This window comes from Heterodontus francisci, chromosome 24, assembly GCF_036365525.1.
Source record: "Heterodontus francisci isolate sHetFra1 chromosome 24, sHetFra1.hap1, whole genome shotgun sequence".
Classification (NCBI taxonomy): Eukaryota; Metazoa; Chordata; class Chondrichthyes; order Heterodontiformes; family Heterodontidae; genus Heterodontus; species Heterodontus francisci.
The window spans coordinates 16,842,770-16,862,601 of record NC_090394.1 but is presented as its reverse complement, the minus strand read 5'-3'; the positions used below and the strand labels follow the sequence as shown (position 1 = coordinate 16,862,601).

Below are 19,832 nucleotides of genomic sequence, written 5' to 3'. Positions count from 1 at the left end.
AGGAAATAGGCAGCTCTGGATGTGGCTGTGAAGTTCACATTGGCCCATAGCTTTTATGCCATGTGGTCATTTCTCAGCTGCAGCTGTTGACATCATCAAAACCTCCCAGTTTTCTCTGCACCATTGTTTCAGGGAAGTCACCAAGGCTCTCTATGCCAGGAGGAACATCTACATCACTTGTACAATGTACAGAACAAAACAGACAGTATGCCAGGCTTCACCCATATTGCAGGTATTCCTGCAGTGAGGTGGCATAGTCTCCACCCAGATTGCCTTGCATGCACCCATCACCATCCTGGCATCTTTCCAATTCCTCCATGCCCAGCTTGCTTTCAACAAGTGGAACATATCATGTAGGTCTCTGCCCAGCTCCCGGGCAGTAGTCATTAATAATCCATCCTGAGTCTTTTGTAGCACCTTTATTCCAACTAGGCTGTCAGGACACTGTGACTACTGGGTGACATGAGGGAACCTCCTCCAAGTATGGCCCATGATTCCCATTAGAAACTCATGCAAATCCCGTGGCACTGCGCCTCAGCTCTCTTAAGGCTGTGTGAGAGAACAAAGTTCAGAAGGGTTGCGACACGGTGGAAGCCAGGTCAGACTTTGCTGGTAAAATTTAATTCCATTAGGCTCCTATCGCATTCTATACCCATCTGAATTTCTGGACCATTTGGGAATGGCTGGCTGAGGTGGCAGACATCCAAGCTTCCACAGTAGCAGCCTGAACTAGCACGGAAGCTATCAGAGCCTCAGCAGAGGTTCCATCAAGGTCATGGCCACTGTCAGGCAGACCAAACATACCACATTGGACAAACAGTCTCAGTGAAACTATGGCACAAATTGGAACTGGACACTATCTGCTGAGGCATTGCATGCCAGCTTACTGGCAGGCTGCCTAGTGCACCCATTATTTCTTGGTGTATGACCACCAGCCTCCTTCGGTAGACCAGGGCCTCAAACTCAGCTTCAGAATTCGCTGCAGAAGACGAGCTGGCACCTGTGGTGTTGTATGCGCCTTGCTCGACTTCCTGTACACTTGTGGCCGGTGCTAATTGCCACAGTCCTAATATCACATTTAAATGGCAGTTGGCAGAATTTGTCACGAAGGAGGAAATGAAGCAGATTTGAACTGCTGATACTGGCCATTTTGCACTTATTTACTAAACAAAAGTTTAATCATTCAGAAGGAAAAATCAATAAATATTGGCAGAATGATCATTTCTTAGAACAGTGCATTCTCCCCTTAGACATTTAAAAAAAAACATCCTTCTCACTGAAAATATGTTTAACGATGGCACCTGTAATTCACAATTTCATTTACGTTAAATATATTTTTATTGGCAATTACGAGATGGTTAGAAAAACTCACTTTGGCTTAAAGCAGATCTGCTCAGGGAGCTGATTAGAACAGATTACATTCAAATATGAAGAGAACCATATTCTTCAGTACTATTTTAGATCAGTGCCAGATATACACAAAAGTCTTTAGAATTATTCCATTTGAAAGTTCAACAAAAAAAATTACATTAACAGCAAACTAACTTAAAACATGTCACTGTTGGTTAAAATAAATCAAGTTGGTCAAAATCCAGTTGGCAAGGGTAATCCTACTGCTTTTACCAGTACCTGATAAAGTGGTGTTTCACTTCAACGTGTGCTGTTTAAGACCCGCATAAAGAATCAAACGCAGGGCATTAATGAGCACAAGATCAGGTACCCTACATTTCTTCGCCCAAACTGTCCATTTCCCCCGTGTGTGTATTTGTACAGGGCATATACAATTGCTGGAAGTTCCTCTCCGCTGAGGCTTATCCAAGAGTTTGTGTATATTTGCGCTCATTGGCTGGAATTATACATTATGGAGGAGGCCTCGCCCACCATCTTAAATGTCAGGGGTGAGCCCGCCTCCGCCAGGCCTGGAAACCACACAGCGATTTTGCGTGGCCCAGGCCCTTAATTGGCCTTGGCTGGGACTTCTGTGGACAATCGGCTGGGCTCCGAAGAGGGTGGTAGGGATCCATCAAGAGGGTGGGGGGCGGGGGAGGTGCTCCAGCAGGGGTGGCCTGTGCTGCTTGGGGGTGGGGAGGGCCCTCCCCAGCTTGCAAGGAACAACATTCCAGTGGCATCGGGAGGAGGCCCTCAAATGGTGGTGGGTGGTGGGGGGTGGGGGGGGGGGAAAAACACAAAATTCCAGCCAAGTCTTGCAAAAGACAAAAAAAAGTTAAGGGGGTGGGAGTGGGGAGGATAGTTTTAATCTAATTCACCCAGGATTGGACCGGCTGGCCATTTTACTCCCTGCCAAATTACTTTCATTTGACGTTGATTGAAAGCAAAATGGGCAGTGGATCTGTTCCCACCAGTTTCCCACCAGGCAAGTTAAGATAACACTTAAGAATTTGTTTCAATGATTCCAGAATGCTTCACTGCCTTTCCAAGAGGTAGAGCCTGTGCTACTATTTTGGGATCATCTAAAACAGATAACCAAAATGTACATTTGAAAAAGAAAAGGTCTGCAAGCTTCTAGTTCACTTCTAGTCTATGGCTTCTATTTCATTTTGAAAGAGTCCAGATTAGGCACCTGCATTATGCTAGTACGTGAATCTATTCTCATGCAAAGTGAACTTCAGTCTGATCTTATTTCTGCCTCATGTTCTACTGAAACTGATATACTGCCATGAAAGTGACTGATATTTGCAGTGAATTTAATTGCTTTCCATAACAAAGAACATTTTATCCACTGCAGTAAGTTTGTCAATTGAATATACAGAGCATTGGTTTGGCTCTTTCAGTTTTGCCTCTCCCTTAAAATGTTCCCTCGGGGAGATTTATGTAGTGGTATGCCATCACAGGAAATCAAACTTTCATTAGAATCCATTTCCTGTTCAGTGGTTTAAGACAGAATGAGATTCTACATATTTAATATAGTGGATCTTGATGGTTAATCCTTCCTGTGAACTTCCCATATTAGAGAGCACCACCTTCTTTTGTAATTCTATCTATAAGATGACTAAGGAAGTTAAAAAGTTGTGATATATCCTAATTCTCTAGGATTAGTGATACTGTTAAGTGTTTCCAAACCTCTGGGCAGCAGTACGAAATGGTTATTTTTGTGCGAGCATGATCTGCAATTCAACAGCTTTCACCTTTTACCCAACTTGAAAGTGCAGAACCAGACAGATATACAAGCCTATTAAAAGGCCCAGCCAGGCCTCAGATGAGCACATTAAAGTGATAGTGGGGTGCTGTTCAACTTTCATGCAGGCTTTTATTTAGCAGATTGCAATTGTGATTTTTTAACAGCAGCAATGATATTTACCATCAAAATTACCAACTGGAACACAGCAATCCTATGCAGAAATATTACATACCAGAGTAATCCAAATTCTTGTAGGACTATTCAGAGAATAAGTGATTTCCATCAGAAATCAAAGATATAAAACTAATTACCAAAATCTACTTAAGATTATTTAAACCAAGTGACAAAACTACCTGAAGAAAAAAAAAGAGAATTGCCATTTTTACCCATAATTAACTGGCTGCTAATGACATTTGCAGAATGACAGTTCTTTTATGAGCAGTTTCAATTATGACGATATAGACAGTCTCCCACTTTGAGAAATAAATTTTACTTCATGTGTTCAAAGGCAGCAGTTCACATTCTGCAAGTGAAAATGGAAAGTCTCATGAGTAATGCAAATCATCAGATTCTACAAAAAGAAAACTCTGTCTCGCTGCAGTATCAAAATTTGACATTTCACTGAAGCACAGCAGGATCTTGACATGAAATTTTACAGACGCTTGCAGCTGCCGAGGTGCCGTCCACAATTTGGACAATTGTGTTCCACATCCTGAAGACCATCAACGCAAAACGGGATCAGGCAGCAGCCAAACACACATCTGGTAACAGCAGAAATGTCAGACAATTAGAATGCGCCCAAAAAATAAGATTTTGTAGGACATGCAGTGTATGAAAGGGTGGCAATATGGAAAGACACCAGATTAAAGTAGCACAACTGTAGGGAGAAAAAAGAAATAGTCCACTTGAGGTAAAACCGTACAACAAAGAATCCTTCAGTTAGTTCCAGCATTTAAAAATAAAGATAAACACGGGCACAAACAACAGACTGGATGTGTACAGAAGTGTTTTTAGCCTCAGCACTAATGTGTGAATGAAGCAGCATTTACTTTCACTTGTGTCTCGTCTGTCTATCTATCTCTGATAGCTTGCCACGCACACCTATTATTACAAGTCCTCTCTTTCCACAATCATCTAGAGTATGTTTTTTCCTGTAAGGACTCCATCCATTTCTTCCAGCTGTTCCATCTCCATTGCAACTACTTATAAATTTACCATCCACACCAAAACGTCTAAAACACCCTTTCTCTTCAGCCAAGGATTACCATTTACTGTGACAGAGCCCCTGACCACATCAGACCCTTCCTGCACCTCTGCCACATCCTCTTTCCATAACAGGATCCCACTTGTCCTCGACCTTCTACCCTAACCAGCCTCCACATTCACCATTTCGCCATTTACATTATCCAAACACCAAAAATATCTTCCTATCTTCTCCCATTTTCTGGCAGGTTTGTTCCCGGTGAAATCCTGGTTCACTTTTCCAGTACCCCAACCTCTAGCTGCTCTTCCTCTTGCACATTCCTGTGCAAGGTTAGAAGGAGCAGTAAGTGTCTGTTCCTCACCTCCCACATCCCAAACACTACTTCTGTAAGATAGCAATTTACATGCAGTCCCTCTAATCGAGCAGACTGCACGTACTGCCTTGGATGTCTCCTCGACAGTGAAGATGTTTTGGGTAGAGATATTTTGTTCAACACTAGTACTGGTAGTAGGGCCAGTGTCACTGTTGCCTAGTATTATTCCTCCTCGAGACTGGCAAACATAGTGCTTTTGACTTGATCAGCTGGCTGTGTTTTTAAATTTCTCCTATTTTCATTTTTCCTTACAAAGGGCTCTTGTACCTCAGCTGTTCACTTTTGATAGTTTCTTGAAACTGCAGGACATAAGTGATCATTTAACAATTTCCTGCTTGGTCATTCAATCTATTAACTCTGAAATATTCATTTCCTCCATCATTATTTCTGACATGTATTAATGCACTGTTTATTTTTCAATTATCAATTCTGTGAATAGTCCCAACCCAAAATAACAACCTATTGGTTTTCTGCACAGAAGCTGCCTGACCTGCTATTGTGTTGCCAGCATTTTCTATTTGGAAGTCAGATTGCCTCGTAATTTACATTGCTGCTCATGTCAATGTCCACTGAAACTACTTTGCAATAATGTAAAATGTACTTAAAATTGCCGAGCCTTCGAATACAACAAAGACTGGTTTCAGCAAATGGATGTGCACGTCTCCCATGCATACATATCTGGCAGCATACATTTAAAAGTGAGGGAAGGTGGGAATGTGAGAGGGAAAAATGGGATTAATATAGGATTAGTATAAATGGGTGGTTGATAGTCGGCACAGACTCGGTGGGCTGAAGGGCCTGTTTCAATGCTGTATCGCTCTATAACTCAATGTAAATTGATTCTTTCTCACTGAACATTCAGAGATGATCATAGTTACTTGGAATACCTACCCAACAAGGAAGAGACCTCCACAACTAAGCCACGTCAGTGCTCCTGGTGAGTGGCTAATACGGGTTATAACTACTTGGTTACAGGATGGACAGGTAATCTGCATTGGCTGGAAGCTGAAGGGTTGATTCGGCTGCACATAAACAGTCTGCACCACTGGGGGAAGAAAAAATAACGCTCCTGAAGTACATCCTATATAGCAAGAACAAAATATCCAGTAAATCTGACCTATTCAAACCCTTTACAACAATGTTGAATTAGACTTGGAAATCAAAGTAGAAGTTAAAATATTTCAACCACCATTTTTACTTTCCTTCCCTGAAGGTACCTCCAAGGTAAGTTATGCTCTGCATATGTGCTGGGTCCAGATCACTAAACACTGGGGAGAAGGGTGCAAGTTAGGGAAACATGCAGTAGCGCACATGGTCAAGGGCAGTGTGCTCAGTTGAACAGAAGTGTGTGTATGTACAAATGCTCCAAAATTAAACGTGAACGTGATCAATAAAAACAAACAGTAAGCTTGAGAAACTAAACATGGCATTCAGGAGCAGATCAGAAGTTCAGGCTTAAAGTTGGGTTAACAACGGAGGCACAGGCAGATGCCCAGACAAGTATAATAAATCTTGATGACTTAGTGAGTAAATGCACTGCCGAATGTTGTACTAAGTCATAGACCAAGAAAGTTCCATTTTCAATTTTCATTCTGCTGAAGTAACAGTCTCAGCTGCAGTAGGGATGCCACAATTGGTCAGAAAGCCCCAAGATAAGGAAGGAAGCAAAATAGACAGGGATGATCAGTACCCAGTAACCCATACGGAAAATGCAGCAAGTTAGCACAGGATCAGCTCTGCCACAAGGCTCCCCCTGCATTTGAATAGGGTCTTGGTTCTAATGTTAGAGACCTATAAAAATGGCCAGCACATGTCCCTGCATTTTGAGGAGGAATGGTGAAAATTGGAATGACTAGGCTACCCGTTTTCTTTCTGCACACTCCATGGGCACCAATGAAAACCACCATTTTTAATCTTTCTTAAAGCATACAGCACTCTCTAATTTTGTGTACCTCTTCTATCTGCAGGCTATAATGTTGGAACAGAGCACGTCATACCATGATTAGAAGTCTGTACTTAGACCCTTGTAAATAGTTACTAGATAGGAATTTAACACTTGCCTTTTGTTAAAGAGTTCATTTTAATGCTTTCTAAGGGATGCTGCTGGCAGACTTACCGACAGGAGGATTAGCAAGCTGGGGAGCTGGCATCCCAGGACCTCCCATGGGAGGCGCTGCAGGATAAGGCGGATTCCCAGGAATCCCTTGGTAGCTTGGTGGTTGCACTGAATCAGCATAGTTAGGGGGTGCACCATAAGGACCTTTCGACTCCATTGGGCGAGAGATATTTCCTGAAATTCAACAGTATACGTGAGAAACTTTGCTCAACTTTTCCAAGTATCAGATCTATTGCCAGCTTAGAAAATCCAAGAGTATAGCTTTTATTCAGAGTAATTACCTGGAGCAGAATTTGCTGACAGCTTTGCAGTGCCTCAATGCTGTTCCTTTACGTTGCACACTGGAAATCAAAATGATCTCTACTCAATGTGCTTAGGTTTTTTTTAAAAAACTATAAAACCCTAAACCAACAGTTGAGTACAATGGATGTCATATGTCTAATTAATTAGAAAGACTTACATTTATATAGTGCCTTTCATGACCTCAGGAAGTCCCAAACTGCTTTATAGCCAATTAAGTGCTTTTGAAGTGTAGTCACTGTTGTAGCCAATTTGCACACAGCAAACTCCCACAAACTGCAATGTGATAATGACCAGATTAAATGTTTTCCTGTGAGGTTGATTGAGGGATTAATATTGGGATAACTCCTCCCTTCTTCAAAACAGCATAGGATATTTTACATCCACGCGAGAGGGCAGACGGGGCTTCTGTTTAAGGTCTCATCCAAAATCCGGCATCTCCGACAGTGCAGCACTTCCTCAGTACTGCGATGAAGTGTCAGCGTAGTCTTTAGTGCTCAAGTCCTGGAGTGTGACTTGAACCCACAATCTTCTGACCCTAAGAGGTGAGAGTGCTACCACCTGAGTCATGGCTGAAATGGTATTAACCCATAAACTGTAGGTTCCCTACTGAACGCTCAGTCTTTGGTTTGGAATATTAGCTTTTGTCCTTTATGTTTCATTCTCTACTACACCTGCTGCCAAGCACAGGAAGTTCTCTTTGGTGGCCTGGCCAATATTTATCCCTCAACCAACCAAAAACAGACGTTTTGTCATTATCACATTGCTGTGCGCAAATTGGCTGCTGTGTTTCCTACATTACAAGTGACTACACTTCAAAAAGTACCTTATTGAGTGTACAGCATGTTGGGGCATCCCGAGGTTGTGAAAGGCAATATTGAAACAGAGTTGACCATACTGTCCAATTGAAAAGCAACAGTGATCTGATGAATGCTTCTCCTCAAAGTTAATAGAAAGGAGCACTACTGAATGGTAAATCACAAAACAAGGCAGGCTATATGGTGTATCTACCCAAAAAGGACCCGACAGTCACTCCTTACAGAATCTAATGATTCCTGAAAATGCCAGCGTTTACCTCTACTTTCCTACCTCGAGTATTCCATGTGTTGATTCTCATGTGTGAAGAGCTCCCTGGAATCTGGCCTAAATTAGTTGTTTTGTTCAACCATCACTGTTTACTTAATAGGTACCAGAATGTTCAACCTTGGCAGGGCGTAAAACAGCTATCGAATCGAATGCCTATTATACACTAGTCTAAATTTAGTTTCCATTGCAGTCAACGGCTGGTAGAATGGGTGCAGATCGAATATCAGCCATTTTATTCTTATGAAGTGTGAAGTTCAGCTCAGATCTACCTTGCCCAGATCATTTCTTATTTTATAATACCCTCATAAGGTCAGCTCTCAATACTTCCTTTTGCGGTTTTAGCAAGTAAAGCAAACAAATATGAAGGCCCCATTTTGTGGTGTAAACTTCCATGATTCCAGACTAAAAACTGTATTTCCTTCAGCCTTTTGGGGTACTAAAAACAAGTATTGGAATCCTGTCGTTGAATCATCTCTATCTTAGTGTCTCCCATACATCTCAGTGACCAGAACTCTTACTATTTTCCATTCTGTTTGCTTTGTCAGTTCCTGTTCAGCACAAGTTTAATATGTTGAACCTCTAGTGCTCTTTCCCCATAGTCCAGTAAATCTTTCCCTTTGGGTATCTATCCAATTCTCTTTTGATTATTACTATTAAATCCACTTCCACCACCCTTTCATGCAGTGCATGGATCACAACAACTCACTGGCCGAAAAAAAAAAAATGCATAAAGGAAATTTTAAAAGCACACAATCACCATAAATTTGGGTCCACTGATTATGAAACCTTCTGCCAATTTCTTCCTATTTAGGCTATCAAAACCATTCAAGTTTTTGAACACCTCTATCAAATCTCCTATTAACCTTCTCTGCTCCAAGGAGCAGAAGCCCAGTTTTTCCACACAAGGTGCAGTAAATCTCCTCTCTTACTTCCTAGAGCGTGATGCCCCGAATTGAACAATACTCCAGCTGAGGCCTAACCAGTGTTTTCTATCAGGTAGTACAACTTCCTTGCTTTTGTACTCTATGCTTCATATATCAGGAAAGCCAACAATCCCACATTTTTTTTTAAAAGCTCTCTCAACTTGTCGTGATACCTTCAAAGATCTGGGGGTATATGTACCCCCAGATCTCTCCATTCATCCAACCCCTGTAAAAGTTGTACCATTTAGTTCAAATAGCCTCTCCTTATTCTTTCTATTAAAAAACATCACTTCACGGCTCAGTGTTCATCTGCCACACGTCTGTACGTTTCACCAGTCTGAACATCAAACCACTGTCTCCAGGATGGTCACTGACCTCATCTCCTCTAAAGATTTTCCCTCCACCGTTTCCCACCTCATAATCCTGAAACCCCGAACAGCCGGCTTCAACCTCCTTCCCAAAATCCACAAACATAACTGTCCTGGTAGACCTATCATTTCAACTTGTTCCTGCCCCACTGAACTTATTTATTCCTATCTTGACTATTTTATTTTCTCCCCTTGTCTGGTCTCTTCCCACTTACATCCATGACTCTTCTGATGCCCTATGTCATTTTGATTATCTTCAGTTTCCTGACACCATGGACGTCCAATCTCTCTACACCTCCATCCCCCACCATGGTGGTCTGAGGGCTCTCCGCTTCTTCCTTGATAAGAGGCCCAACCAGTCCCCATCCACCAACACCCTCCTCCGCCTGGCTGAACTTGTTCTCACATTGAACAACTTCTCCTTCAATTCCACTCAATTCCTCCAAATAAAAAGGTGTCACTATGGGTCCTAGTTGTGCCTATCTTTTTGTGGGGTCTGTCAAATATTCCCTGTTCCAGTCCTACTCGGGCCCCCTCCCCCAACTCTTTTTTCCAGTACATTGATGACTATATCGCTGCCATTTCCTGCTTTCGCCCAGAACTGGAAAACTTCAACTTTACTTCCAATTTCCACCCTTCTCTCACCTTCACATGGTCCATCTCCGACTTCCCTTCCTTGACTTCTCTGCCTCCATTTCTGGAGATAGGCTGTCTACTAATATTAATTACAAGCCCACCAACTCCCACAGCTACCTCGACTAAACATCCTCACGCCCTATCTCCTGCAGGAACTCCATTCCGTTCTCCCAGTTTTTCTGTTTCTGATGCATCTGTTCCGAGGATACAACCTTCCACAACCACGCTTCTGATAGGTCTTCCTTTTCCCTCAACCAAGGAGCCCCCCCACTGTGGTTGACGGGGCCCTCAACTGTGTCCGACCCATTCCCCTCCCTCCCAGAACCGCGACAGGGTTCCCCTTGTCCTCACTTTCCACCCCACCAGCCTCCACATCCAAAAGGATCATCCTTTGCCATTTCCCCCACCTCCAGCGTGATGCCAAACACATCTTCTCCTCCCGTCAACATTCTGAAGGGACCGTTCCCTCTGTGACACCCTGTTCCACACCATCACCCCTGACACCTCATCCCCTTCCCATGCAATCACAGGAGGTATAACACCTGCCATTTTACCTCCTCTCTCCTCACCATCCAATGCCCCAAACACTCTTTCCAAGTGAAGCAGCGATTTACTTGTATTTCTTTCAATTTAGTATACTGTATTCACTGCTCACAATGTAGTCTCCTCTAAACTGGGGAAGACCAAAAAATTGGGTGATCACTTTGCAGAACATCTCCACTCGGTCCAAAAGCATGACCCCGAGCTTCCATTTTAATTCACCATCTTGTTCTCACACTCACATTTCTGTCCTCAGCTTGCGGCAGCATTCCAGTGAAGCTCAATACAAGCTTGAGGAACAGCACCTCATCTTCCAAATAGGCACTCTACAGCCTTGTGGACTTAACATTGAGTTCAATAATTTCTGTCCATGACTCACATTTTAATTGGGTGTTTTTTTTTAAAACCATGTGCTGGTCTTAAACCTTGTTTTTCATGTTTTTGCTTTCAGGCGGAGCTGTTCACTATTTTGCCATTAACACTCTTTCTGGACTAATGCTTTTTTTTTCTGCTTCCCTTCTGTTCTTCCTTCCCCTCCCCCCTTTCAATGGCCTAAAACCCATCACATTTCTATTTTTCTTCAGTTCCGAAGAAGGGTCATGTCCAACTCGAAACATGAACTCTTTCTCTCTTCACAGATGCTGCCAGACCACAGTATTTCCAGTTTTTAATCATCGGTCCACATGTCTTCCTGAAGTCTGTTACTATTCTCATTATTAAAAACAAAAAAGCATCAGTCCCAATACCAAACCCTGGGAATAACACTGTACACCTTCCTCCAGTCTGGAAAACAACTGTTCACCACTACTGTTTTCTGTCCCTTAACCAATTTTGCATCCATGTTGTCACGGCCTCGTTAATCCCATAGGCTTTCATTTTGCTAACGTATATGATGATACCTTTTCAAACACCTTTTGAAAGTCCAGATGAGCACAAATCAACCAAACTACCCTCATCAACCTCCTCTGTTACTTCAAAGTTGATCAAGTTAATCAAACACGATTTGCCTTCAACAAATCCATGCTGGCTCTTCATTAGCCCAGACTTTTCCAACTGCCAATTAACTTCATCCTATTTTATTGTCTCAAAGATTTCCCACTAACATTAGGCTGACAAGCCTGTAGTTGCCGGGTTTATCCCTCTCTCCCTTTTTCTATTTGTTCAGAAAAAGGCTGCAACATTTACAATCCTCCAGTCCCTTGGTACCACCCATATATCGAAGGAGCATTGGTAGATGGTGGAAGTTGAAGAGGCTCTGGCCACACTTACTTCCTTCAGTAACCGAGGATGCATTCCATTCGGCCGGGAGACATTTTTCTTCGAGGGCTGCCAACCTTTTAAGTAGTTCCTCTGTCTCTAATGTTAACCTATCCAATACTGCTACTGCCTCCTGCTTAACTGTTCATTGGCAACATCATCTTCGTTTAATACCTCAACCATCCCCTCCACTTCACTAGAATAGAACATAGAACATAGAACATAGAAAATACAGCACAGAACAGGCCCTTCGGCCCACGATGTTGTGCCGATCCTTTGTCCTCTGTCAAGGACAATTTAATCTATACCCCATCATTCCCCTTTATCCATATACCTATCTAAAAGCCGTTTGAAAGTCCCTAAAGTTTCTGACTCAACAACTTCCCCAGGCAAGGCATTCCATGCCCCGACCACTCTCTGGGTAAAGAACCTTCCCCTGACATCCCCCTTATATCTCCCACCCTTCACCTTAAATTTATGACCCCTTGTAACGCTTTGCTCCACCCGGGGAAAAAGTTTCTGACTGTCTACCCTATCTATTCCCCTGATCATCTTATAAACCTCTATCATGTCACCCCTCATCCTTCTCCGTTCTAATGAGAAGAGGCCTAGAATGTTCAGCCTTTCCTCGTAAGACTTATTCTCCATTCCAGGCAACATCCTGGTAAATCTCCTCTGCACCCTCTCCAAGGCTTCCACATCCTTCCTAAAATGAGGCGACCAGAACTGCACACAGTACTCCAAATGAGGCCTTACCAAGGTCCTGTACAGCTGCATCATCACCTCACGGCTCTTAAATTCAATCCCTCTGCTAATGAACGCTAACACCCCATATGCCTTCTTCACAGCCCTATCCACTTGAGTTGCAACTTTCAACGATCTATGCACATAGACCCCAAGGTCTCTCTGCTCCTCCACATGCCCAAGAACCCTACCGTTAACCCAGTATTTTGCATTCGTGTTTGTCCTTCCAAAATGGACGACCTCACACTTTTCAGGGTTAAACTCCATCTGCCACTTTTCAGCCCAGCACTGCAACCTATCCAAGTCCCTTTGCAGACGACAATAGCCCTCCTCGGTATCCACAACTCCACCAACCTTTGTATCATCTGCAAATTTACTGACCCACCCTTCGACTTCCTCATCCAAGTCGTTAATAAAAATCACAAACAGGAGAGGACCCAGAACTGATCCCTGTGGCACGCCACTGGTAACTGGGCTCCAGGCTGAGTATTTACCATCTAAGACCACTCTCTGCCTTCTATCAGTTAGCCAATTCTTAATCCAACTGGCCACATTCCCCACTATCCCATGCCTCCTGACTTTCTCCATAAGTCTACCATGGGGGACCTTATCAAATGCCTTACTAAAATCCATGTACACCACATCCACTGGTTTACCCTCATCCACTTGCTTGGTCACCTGCTCAAAGAATTCAATCAGGCTTGTGAGGCAAGACCTACCCCTCACAAAACCGTGCTGACTGTCCCGAATCAAGCAGTGTCTTTCCAGATGCTCAGAAATCCTATCCCTCAGCACCTTTTCCATCAACTTGCCTACCACCGAAGTAAGACTAACTGGCCTGTAATTCCCAGGGTTGTTCCTATTCCCTTTCTTGAACAGGGGCACAACATTTGCCACCCTCCAATCACCTGGTACCACCCCCGTCAACAGAGAAGATGAAAAGATCATTGCCAGCGGCTCTGCAATTTCATCCCTTGCTTCCCATAACATCCTTGGATATACCCCGTCAGGCCCGGGAGACTTGTCTATCTTCAAGTTATTCAAAATCCCCTTTTTGGTCCCTAATCAGCCCCACCCTTCCTTTGGCTATTTTTTACTATTTATGCTTAAAAAGGAACCCAAGTCTTAATTATGTTAGCTATTATTAAGCTATTCTCATACCCGGTGTCCTGCTTATTCCCCATTTTAGATTTTTGTACTTTCTGTAATCAGCTTGGTTCTTATGATAAACATGATCGTAGCCAAGGGGAAAAAAAAAAATCACCTGCAATGGCTTCTCTTCCTGCCCCTGTGCCATTACCTCTAGTATCCCCAAAGAATCTTTCCTTGGCCACCTACTATTTCTCATCTACCTACAGCTCCTTGGCGACATTATCCAAAAACACATCAGTTTCCACATGTACACTGAGGACATCCAAGTCTACCACACCACCACCTCTCAACTTCTCCACTGTCTCTAAATTATCAAATTGCTTGACCGGCATCCAGAATTGGATGAGGAAAAATTTCCTTCAAATAATTATTGGGAAGACTAAAGCCACTGTCTTTGATTCCCACCACAAACTCCACTCCACTGCCACCAACTCCATCCCTCTCCCTGGCAACTGTCCGAGGCTGAACCAGACGGTTTGCAACCCGAGTGCCATATTTGACCTTGTAATGGGCTTTCCAATACATATTCGTGCCATCACTATGACCATCAATTTCTACCTTCATTATATTGCCCAACTTCACCCCTGACTCAACTCATCTGCTGCTGCTCACATTCATGCCTTCGTGACCTCTATACTTGACTATTCTAACGCACACCTGGTTGGCCACCCTTTGTAAGCTTCAGGTCATCCAAAACTCTGCTGCCCATGTCCTAACTTGCACCAAGTCCCGCACACCCATCACCTTTGTGTTCACTGACTACACCGATTCCCAGTTAAGCAGTGCCTCAATTTTAAAATTCTCATCCTTGTTTTCATATCCTTCGATGGCCTGACCCTTCCCCGTTTCTGTAATCTCTTCCAGCCCTACAACTCTCCAAGATATTTACATTCCTCCAATTCCGGCCTCCCTTGAGGGAGAGAGAAAACAGGAAGTCAGGCAAACTGGCCTGTACATCAGTCATCAGGAAAATGCTGAAATCTATTAAGGAGTTTTTAAACAATAAACTTAGAAAATCATAGTACGATTAGATAAAGTCAACTCTAAGGGACTAATGATCTACTCTTGCTCCTATTTCTTATGCTGTGAGCATCTTGGTTTTAATTACTCCACCATCATCACTGGCACCAGCTGCCTGGGTCTTTAGCTCTGGAATTCCCTACTCAAACCTTTATCTCTCTTTCCTCCTTAAGACGCTCCTTGAAACCAAATCATTCATCAAGCTTTTGGTCATCTACCATCGTATCTTCTTACTGGGCTCGGGTGTCAAATTTTGTTTTATAATTCTTCTGTGAAGCGCCTTGGGATGTTTTATTATGTTAAAAAAGTGCTATATAAATCGTTGCTGAACTTTACAATCGTCATAAACCTTTTTCCTTTCTCACTAACTTCTATGGGCTAAAAATTCATTGCGGTTAGCAAAGTTCCCTTTAAGGTGCAGATGTAGAGCAGCCTGTACTGTGCAACAGTTCACAAGTTGTCCCGTTTAAAATAACTCACATGCACAGATGCGCAAAAATTTTTAAAAATGTACCATGCAAGGTTCCCTTTAAAATTTAGTTGATGTGCTGGGCCTGTTTTTTTCCCCCAAGTGCATGGGTCCCTTTAAATTATTTTGCACGGCCACGCACATGCGTTATTTCTCACATAACAAGGCCTGCGCGGCCACACAGCTTAGTGGGAATGTTGGTACCACACCACACACACACAAAAACAATTGACACAACATTGATGCAATTGACACAACACTGTGCCTAATCAAAATGATCTAGGCAACATGCAAACTTTCTGCTGCCTGCTCTTTTCAATGATTCCCATGTGCAGATCAGCGCTAAACAAACTGCAGAGTGACTGTATGCACAGCAGGAAGCCCAGGTGCATGTGAGGTTAGCATGAGTTGCAGCTTGCCTGAGGTGCATTCTGGCAGCAGTAGCAAGTGAAATGGTTTCCAAAAAAAAGTGTTTCTCAGAAGGAATAAAATACCAATAGAGCAGCAAGGTCAGAGGGAGAGTTTCCAGGTTCTCTGGTGTGGTGCTGGAGGCTTTGTCCAGGAGGTCAAAAGGAAGAGAGGCGTTGGGTTTGGGGCTAGGGAGCCTTCCAGGTTCACACTGGGAATGGAACGGGAGCAGGTAGCCACGGAGTTCAATTCAAATAATCTGGCCGCAAGGAACTGGCTGCAGTGTCACAAAATGTTTAATGACCTCAGACAAGTGGTTTAAGGTCAACGAACACATCTTCAACCTGACACATTGCTCAATGCACCACATTTCCGTGACTCATCAGCAGAGGTCAGGACTCATGCCTAACATTCAGATGCTACACTTCACCCTTGCAACTTCTGCAAGCCACAAATCCAACTCTTGCAGCTTCCACATACTTCTAGCTATTCAACCAGACTAGGCAATAGTACTGAAGACTTGTGCTCCAGAACTTGTGCCAAGCTGTTCCAGTACAGCTACAGCACTGGCGTCTACCCAGCAATGTGGAAAATTGCCCAGGTATGTCCTGTGCACAAAAAGCAGGACAAGTCAAACCCAGCCAATTACCGCCCATCAGTCTACTCTCGATCATCAGTAAAGTGATGGAAGGTGTTGTCAAAAATGCTATCAAGTACATTAACCTGCACAGTGATGCTCAGTTTAGGTTCAACCAGGGTCACTCAGCTCCTGACCTCATTACAGCCTTGGTTCAAACATGGACAAAAGAGCTGAACTCAAGGAGGTGAGGTGCGAGTGACTGCCCTTGGCATCAAGGAGCCTTAGCAAAACTGAGGTCAATGGGAATCAGAGGGAAAACTCTCCACTGGCTGGAGTCATACCTAGCGCAAAGGAAGATGGTTGTGATTGTTGGAGGTCAATCATCTCAGTCCCAGGACATCACTGCAGGAGTGGCTCAGGGTAGTGTCCAAGGACCAACCATCTTCAGCTGCTTTGTCATAAGTCAGAAGTGGGGATGTTCACTGATGATAACACAATGTTCAGCACCATTCGCCACCCCTCAGATACTGAAGTAACCCATGTAGAAATGGAGCAAGACATGGACAATATCCAGGCTTGGGCTGATAAGTGGCAAGTAACATTCATGCCACACAAGTGCCAGGCAATGACCATCTCCCCTTGACATTCAATGGCATTATTATCGCTGAATCTCCCACTACCAACATCCTGGGGGTTACCATTGACCAGAAACTGAACTGGAGTAGCAATATAAATAAAAACTGTGGCTACAAGAGCAAGTCAGAGGCTAGGAATTTTGCTGCGAGTAACTCACCTCCTGGTTTCCCAAAGCCTGTCCACCATCTACAAGGCACAAGTCAGGAGTGTGATGGAATACTCTCCACTTGCCTTTAAGGGTGCAGCTCCAACAGCACTCAAGAAGCTCGACACCATCTAGGACAAAGCAGCTCGCTTGATTGGCACCCCATCCACAAATGTAAACATTCACTTCCTCCACCACCAACACACAAGTGGCAGCAGTGTGTATCATCTACAAGATGCACTGCAGCCACGCACCAAGGCCCCTTTGACAGCACCTTCTAAACCTGCGACCTCTACAAACTAGAAGGACAAAGGCAGCAGATGCATGGAAACACCACCACCTGCAGTTCCCCTCCAAGCCACACACCATCCTGACTTGGAAGTATATCGCTGTTCCTTCACTGTCGCCAAGTCAAAATTCTGGAACTCCCTTCCTAACAGGGTGTATCGATCATGGACTGCAACGGTTCAAGAAGGCAGCTCACATCCCCTTCTGGTAGAATAGATAAGGGAGAACCAGTGGATGTGGTGTATTTGGACTTTCAGAAGGCTTTCGATAAGGTCCTATATAAAAGATAAGCATGCAAAATTAAAGCACTTGGAATAAGGTACTGAAAATGGATAGAGAACTGGTTGGTAGATAGGAAACAAAGAGTAGGAATAAACAGGTCTTTATCCGAGTGGCAGGCAGTGACTAGTGGGGCACCGTAGGGATCAGTGCTAGGACCCCAGCTATTCACAATATATATATAAATGATATAGATGAGGGAATTAAATGTAATATATCCAAGTTTGCAGATGGCACAAAGCTGAGTGGGAATGTGAACTGTGAGGAGGATGCAGAGAAGCTCCAGTGTGATTTGGACAGGTTGAGTGAGTGGACAAATAAATGGCAGATGCAGTATAATGTGAATAAATGTGAGGTTATCCACTTTGGTGGCAAAAACAGAAAGGCAGATTATCTGAACGGTGATAGATTGGGAAAGGGGGAGGTGCAGCGAGACCTGGGTGTCCTCGTGCACCAGTCGCTGAAAGTAAGCATGCAGGTGCAGCAGGCAGTCAAGAAGGCAAATGGTATGTTGGCCTTCATAGCGAGAGGATTCGAGTACAGGAGCAAGGATGTCTTGCTGTAATTATACGAGGCCTTGGTCTCCTTATCTGACGAAGGATATTTGTGCTATGGAGGGAGCGAAGCGAAGGTTCACCAGACTGATTCCTGGGATGGCAGGACTGATGTAAGAAGAGAGATTGGGTCGATTAGGCTTGTGTTCACTAGAGTTTAGAAGAATGAGAGGGGATCGCATAGAAACCTACAAAATTCTAACAGAACTGGACAGACTAGATGCAGGAAGGATGTTCTCGATGGCGGGGGAGTCCAGGACCAGGGGTCACAATCTAAGAATACGGGGTAAGCCATTTAGGACTGAGATGAGGAGGGATATCTTCACCCGGAGAGTGGTGAACCTGTGGAATTCTCTACCACAGAAAGCAGTTGAGGCCAAATCATTAAATATATTCAAGAAAGAGTTAGATATAGTTCTTCGGGTTAAAGTGATCAAGGGATACGGGGAGAAAGCGGGATAAGGGTACTGTGTTTGGAGGATCAGCCATGATCGTATTGAATGGAGGTGCAGGCTCGAAGGGCCGAATGGCCTACTCCTGCTCCTATTTTTTCTATGTTTCTAAAGGGCAATTAGGGATGGGCAATAAATGCTGTCCTAGCCAGCGAAGCCCATGAAAGAATTAAATGAAGGCACATCACACAAACACACTGCAACACACTCACTGACACTCTTCCCTCTCTTTTACAGGGAAAGGGGGGGTACACAGCAGGAGGGAGCAGCAGAGAACCAGCAGGGGACAGGCACAGCTACATCTCCTGAACCCCTTGGAGAAAATGTTGCTGCAAATTGTTGGAGTGGTAGTGACAGGATGACGGTATGTTCCTTCTCAAATCCTATCTCAACCTCATCTTGCTATCTGGCAAAAAGTGCAAGCTGCAGATGGCGTGACTATGGACCTCTTACTTTCCACCCAACCCTCCCATATTTCTGTTTACTGATATCCAAGATTTGCCACCTGGCCAGCCAATGCAGTCTCACCAGCAAGGCCGCTAGAAAAAGGAGATGTCTGATGAAGAAGCACTGTCATTTGATCTGACATTTGCAGATACCAGAACTGGGCGTACTTCAGAGGGCAACAGAGACAGGACCCATACATGGTGAATCACCAGGCATGAGTGGGCTGCAGCCAGGTCGTTGGGTGGGGGGAGGGGGGGGGGGGGGAAGGATAGCTCAGGTGTAAGCTCACTGGAGGATGAGGTTGCAGACGAGTTCTGCTGCGGGAGGACTCAGATGAGGACGTCGATAGGGCGGTGTACAGGAGCAAGCTGATGGGCACAGATACTTGATGCATTGGTAGGCCTGCCAATGCATTAATTGCCACTATAAAAGGAGCATGGAAGAACCTGGCTCCATCTTGGCACAGGGCCTCTCGCTGAGCGAGAGTCCATCTTTTCCAACATTGAAATGGTGGGCAACTCCGGGGCAGCACTTGTGGACCCAGCCATGCCACAGCTTCTGGTGGCCAATGTCTCAGCTTCCATTGTAGCACAGGCAGAAGCCACCCACATCCGAGTGCTACAGTGTTAGTTCAAACTGAGGTCAAGGTGCTTGGTGCCATGCAGGCTCAAACTGCTGCCATCATGGCTACAGATAGAAGTACTCAAACAAGGAGC

General features: G+C 44.1%; 1 protein-coding gene across 2 annotated transcripts in view; it reads right to left on the bottom strand.

Moving 5' to 3' along the window:
* Window positions 1-3,248: 3,248 nt before the first annotated feature.
* LOC137383222 (lipopolysaccharide-induced tumor necrosis factor-alpha factor homolog) overlaps window positions 3,249-19,832 on the bottom strand; it is a 91,881-nt gene continuing 75,297 nt past the window's right edge. For both annotated transcript variants that reach the window (XM_068055725.1, XM_068055724.1), the window contains 3 exons: window positions 6,833-7,006; window positions 5,608-5,761; window positions 3,249-3,900 (listed from right to left, as the gene is read on the bottom strand). In XM_068055725.1, coding sequence (XP_067911826.1) covers window positions 3,792-3,900; window positions 5,608-5,761; window positions 6,833-7,006 — 437 coding nt within the window. In that variant the 3' untranslated portion in view covers window positions 3,249-3,791. The remainder of the gene's footprint in view (window positions 3,901-5,607; window positions 5,762-6,832; window positions 7,007-19,832) is intronic.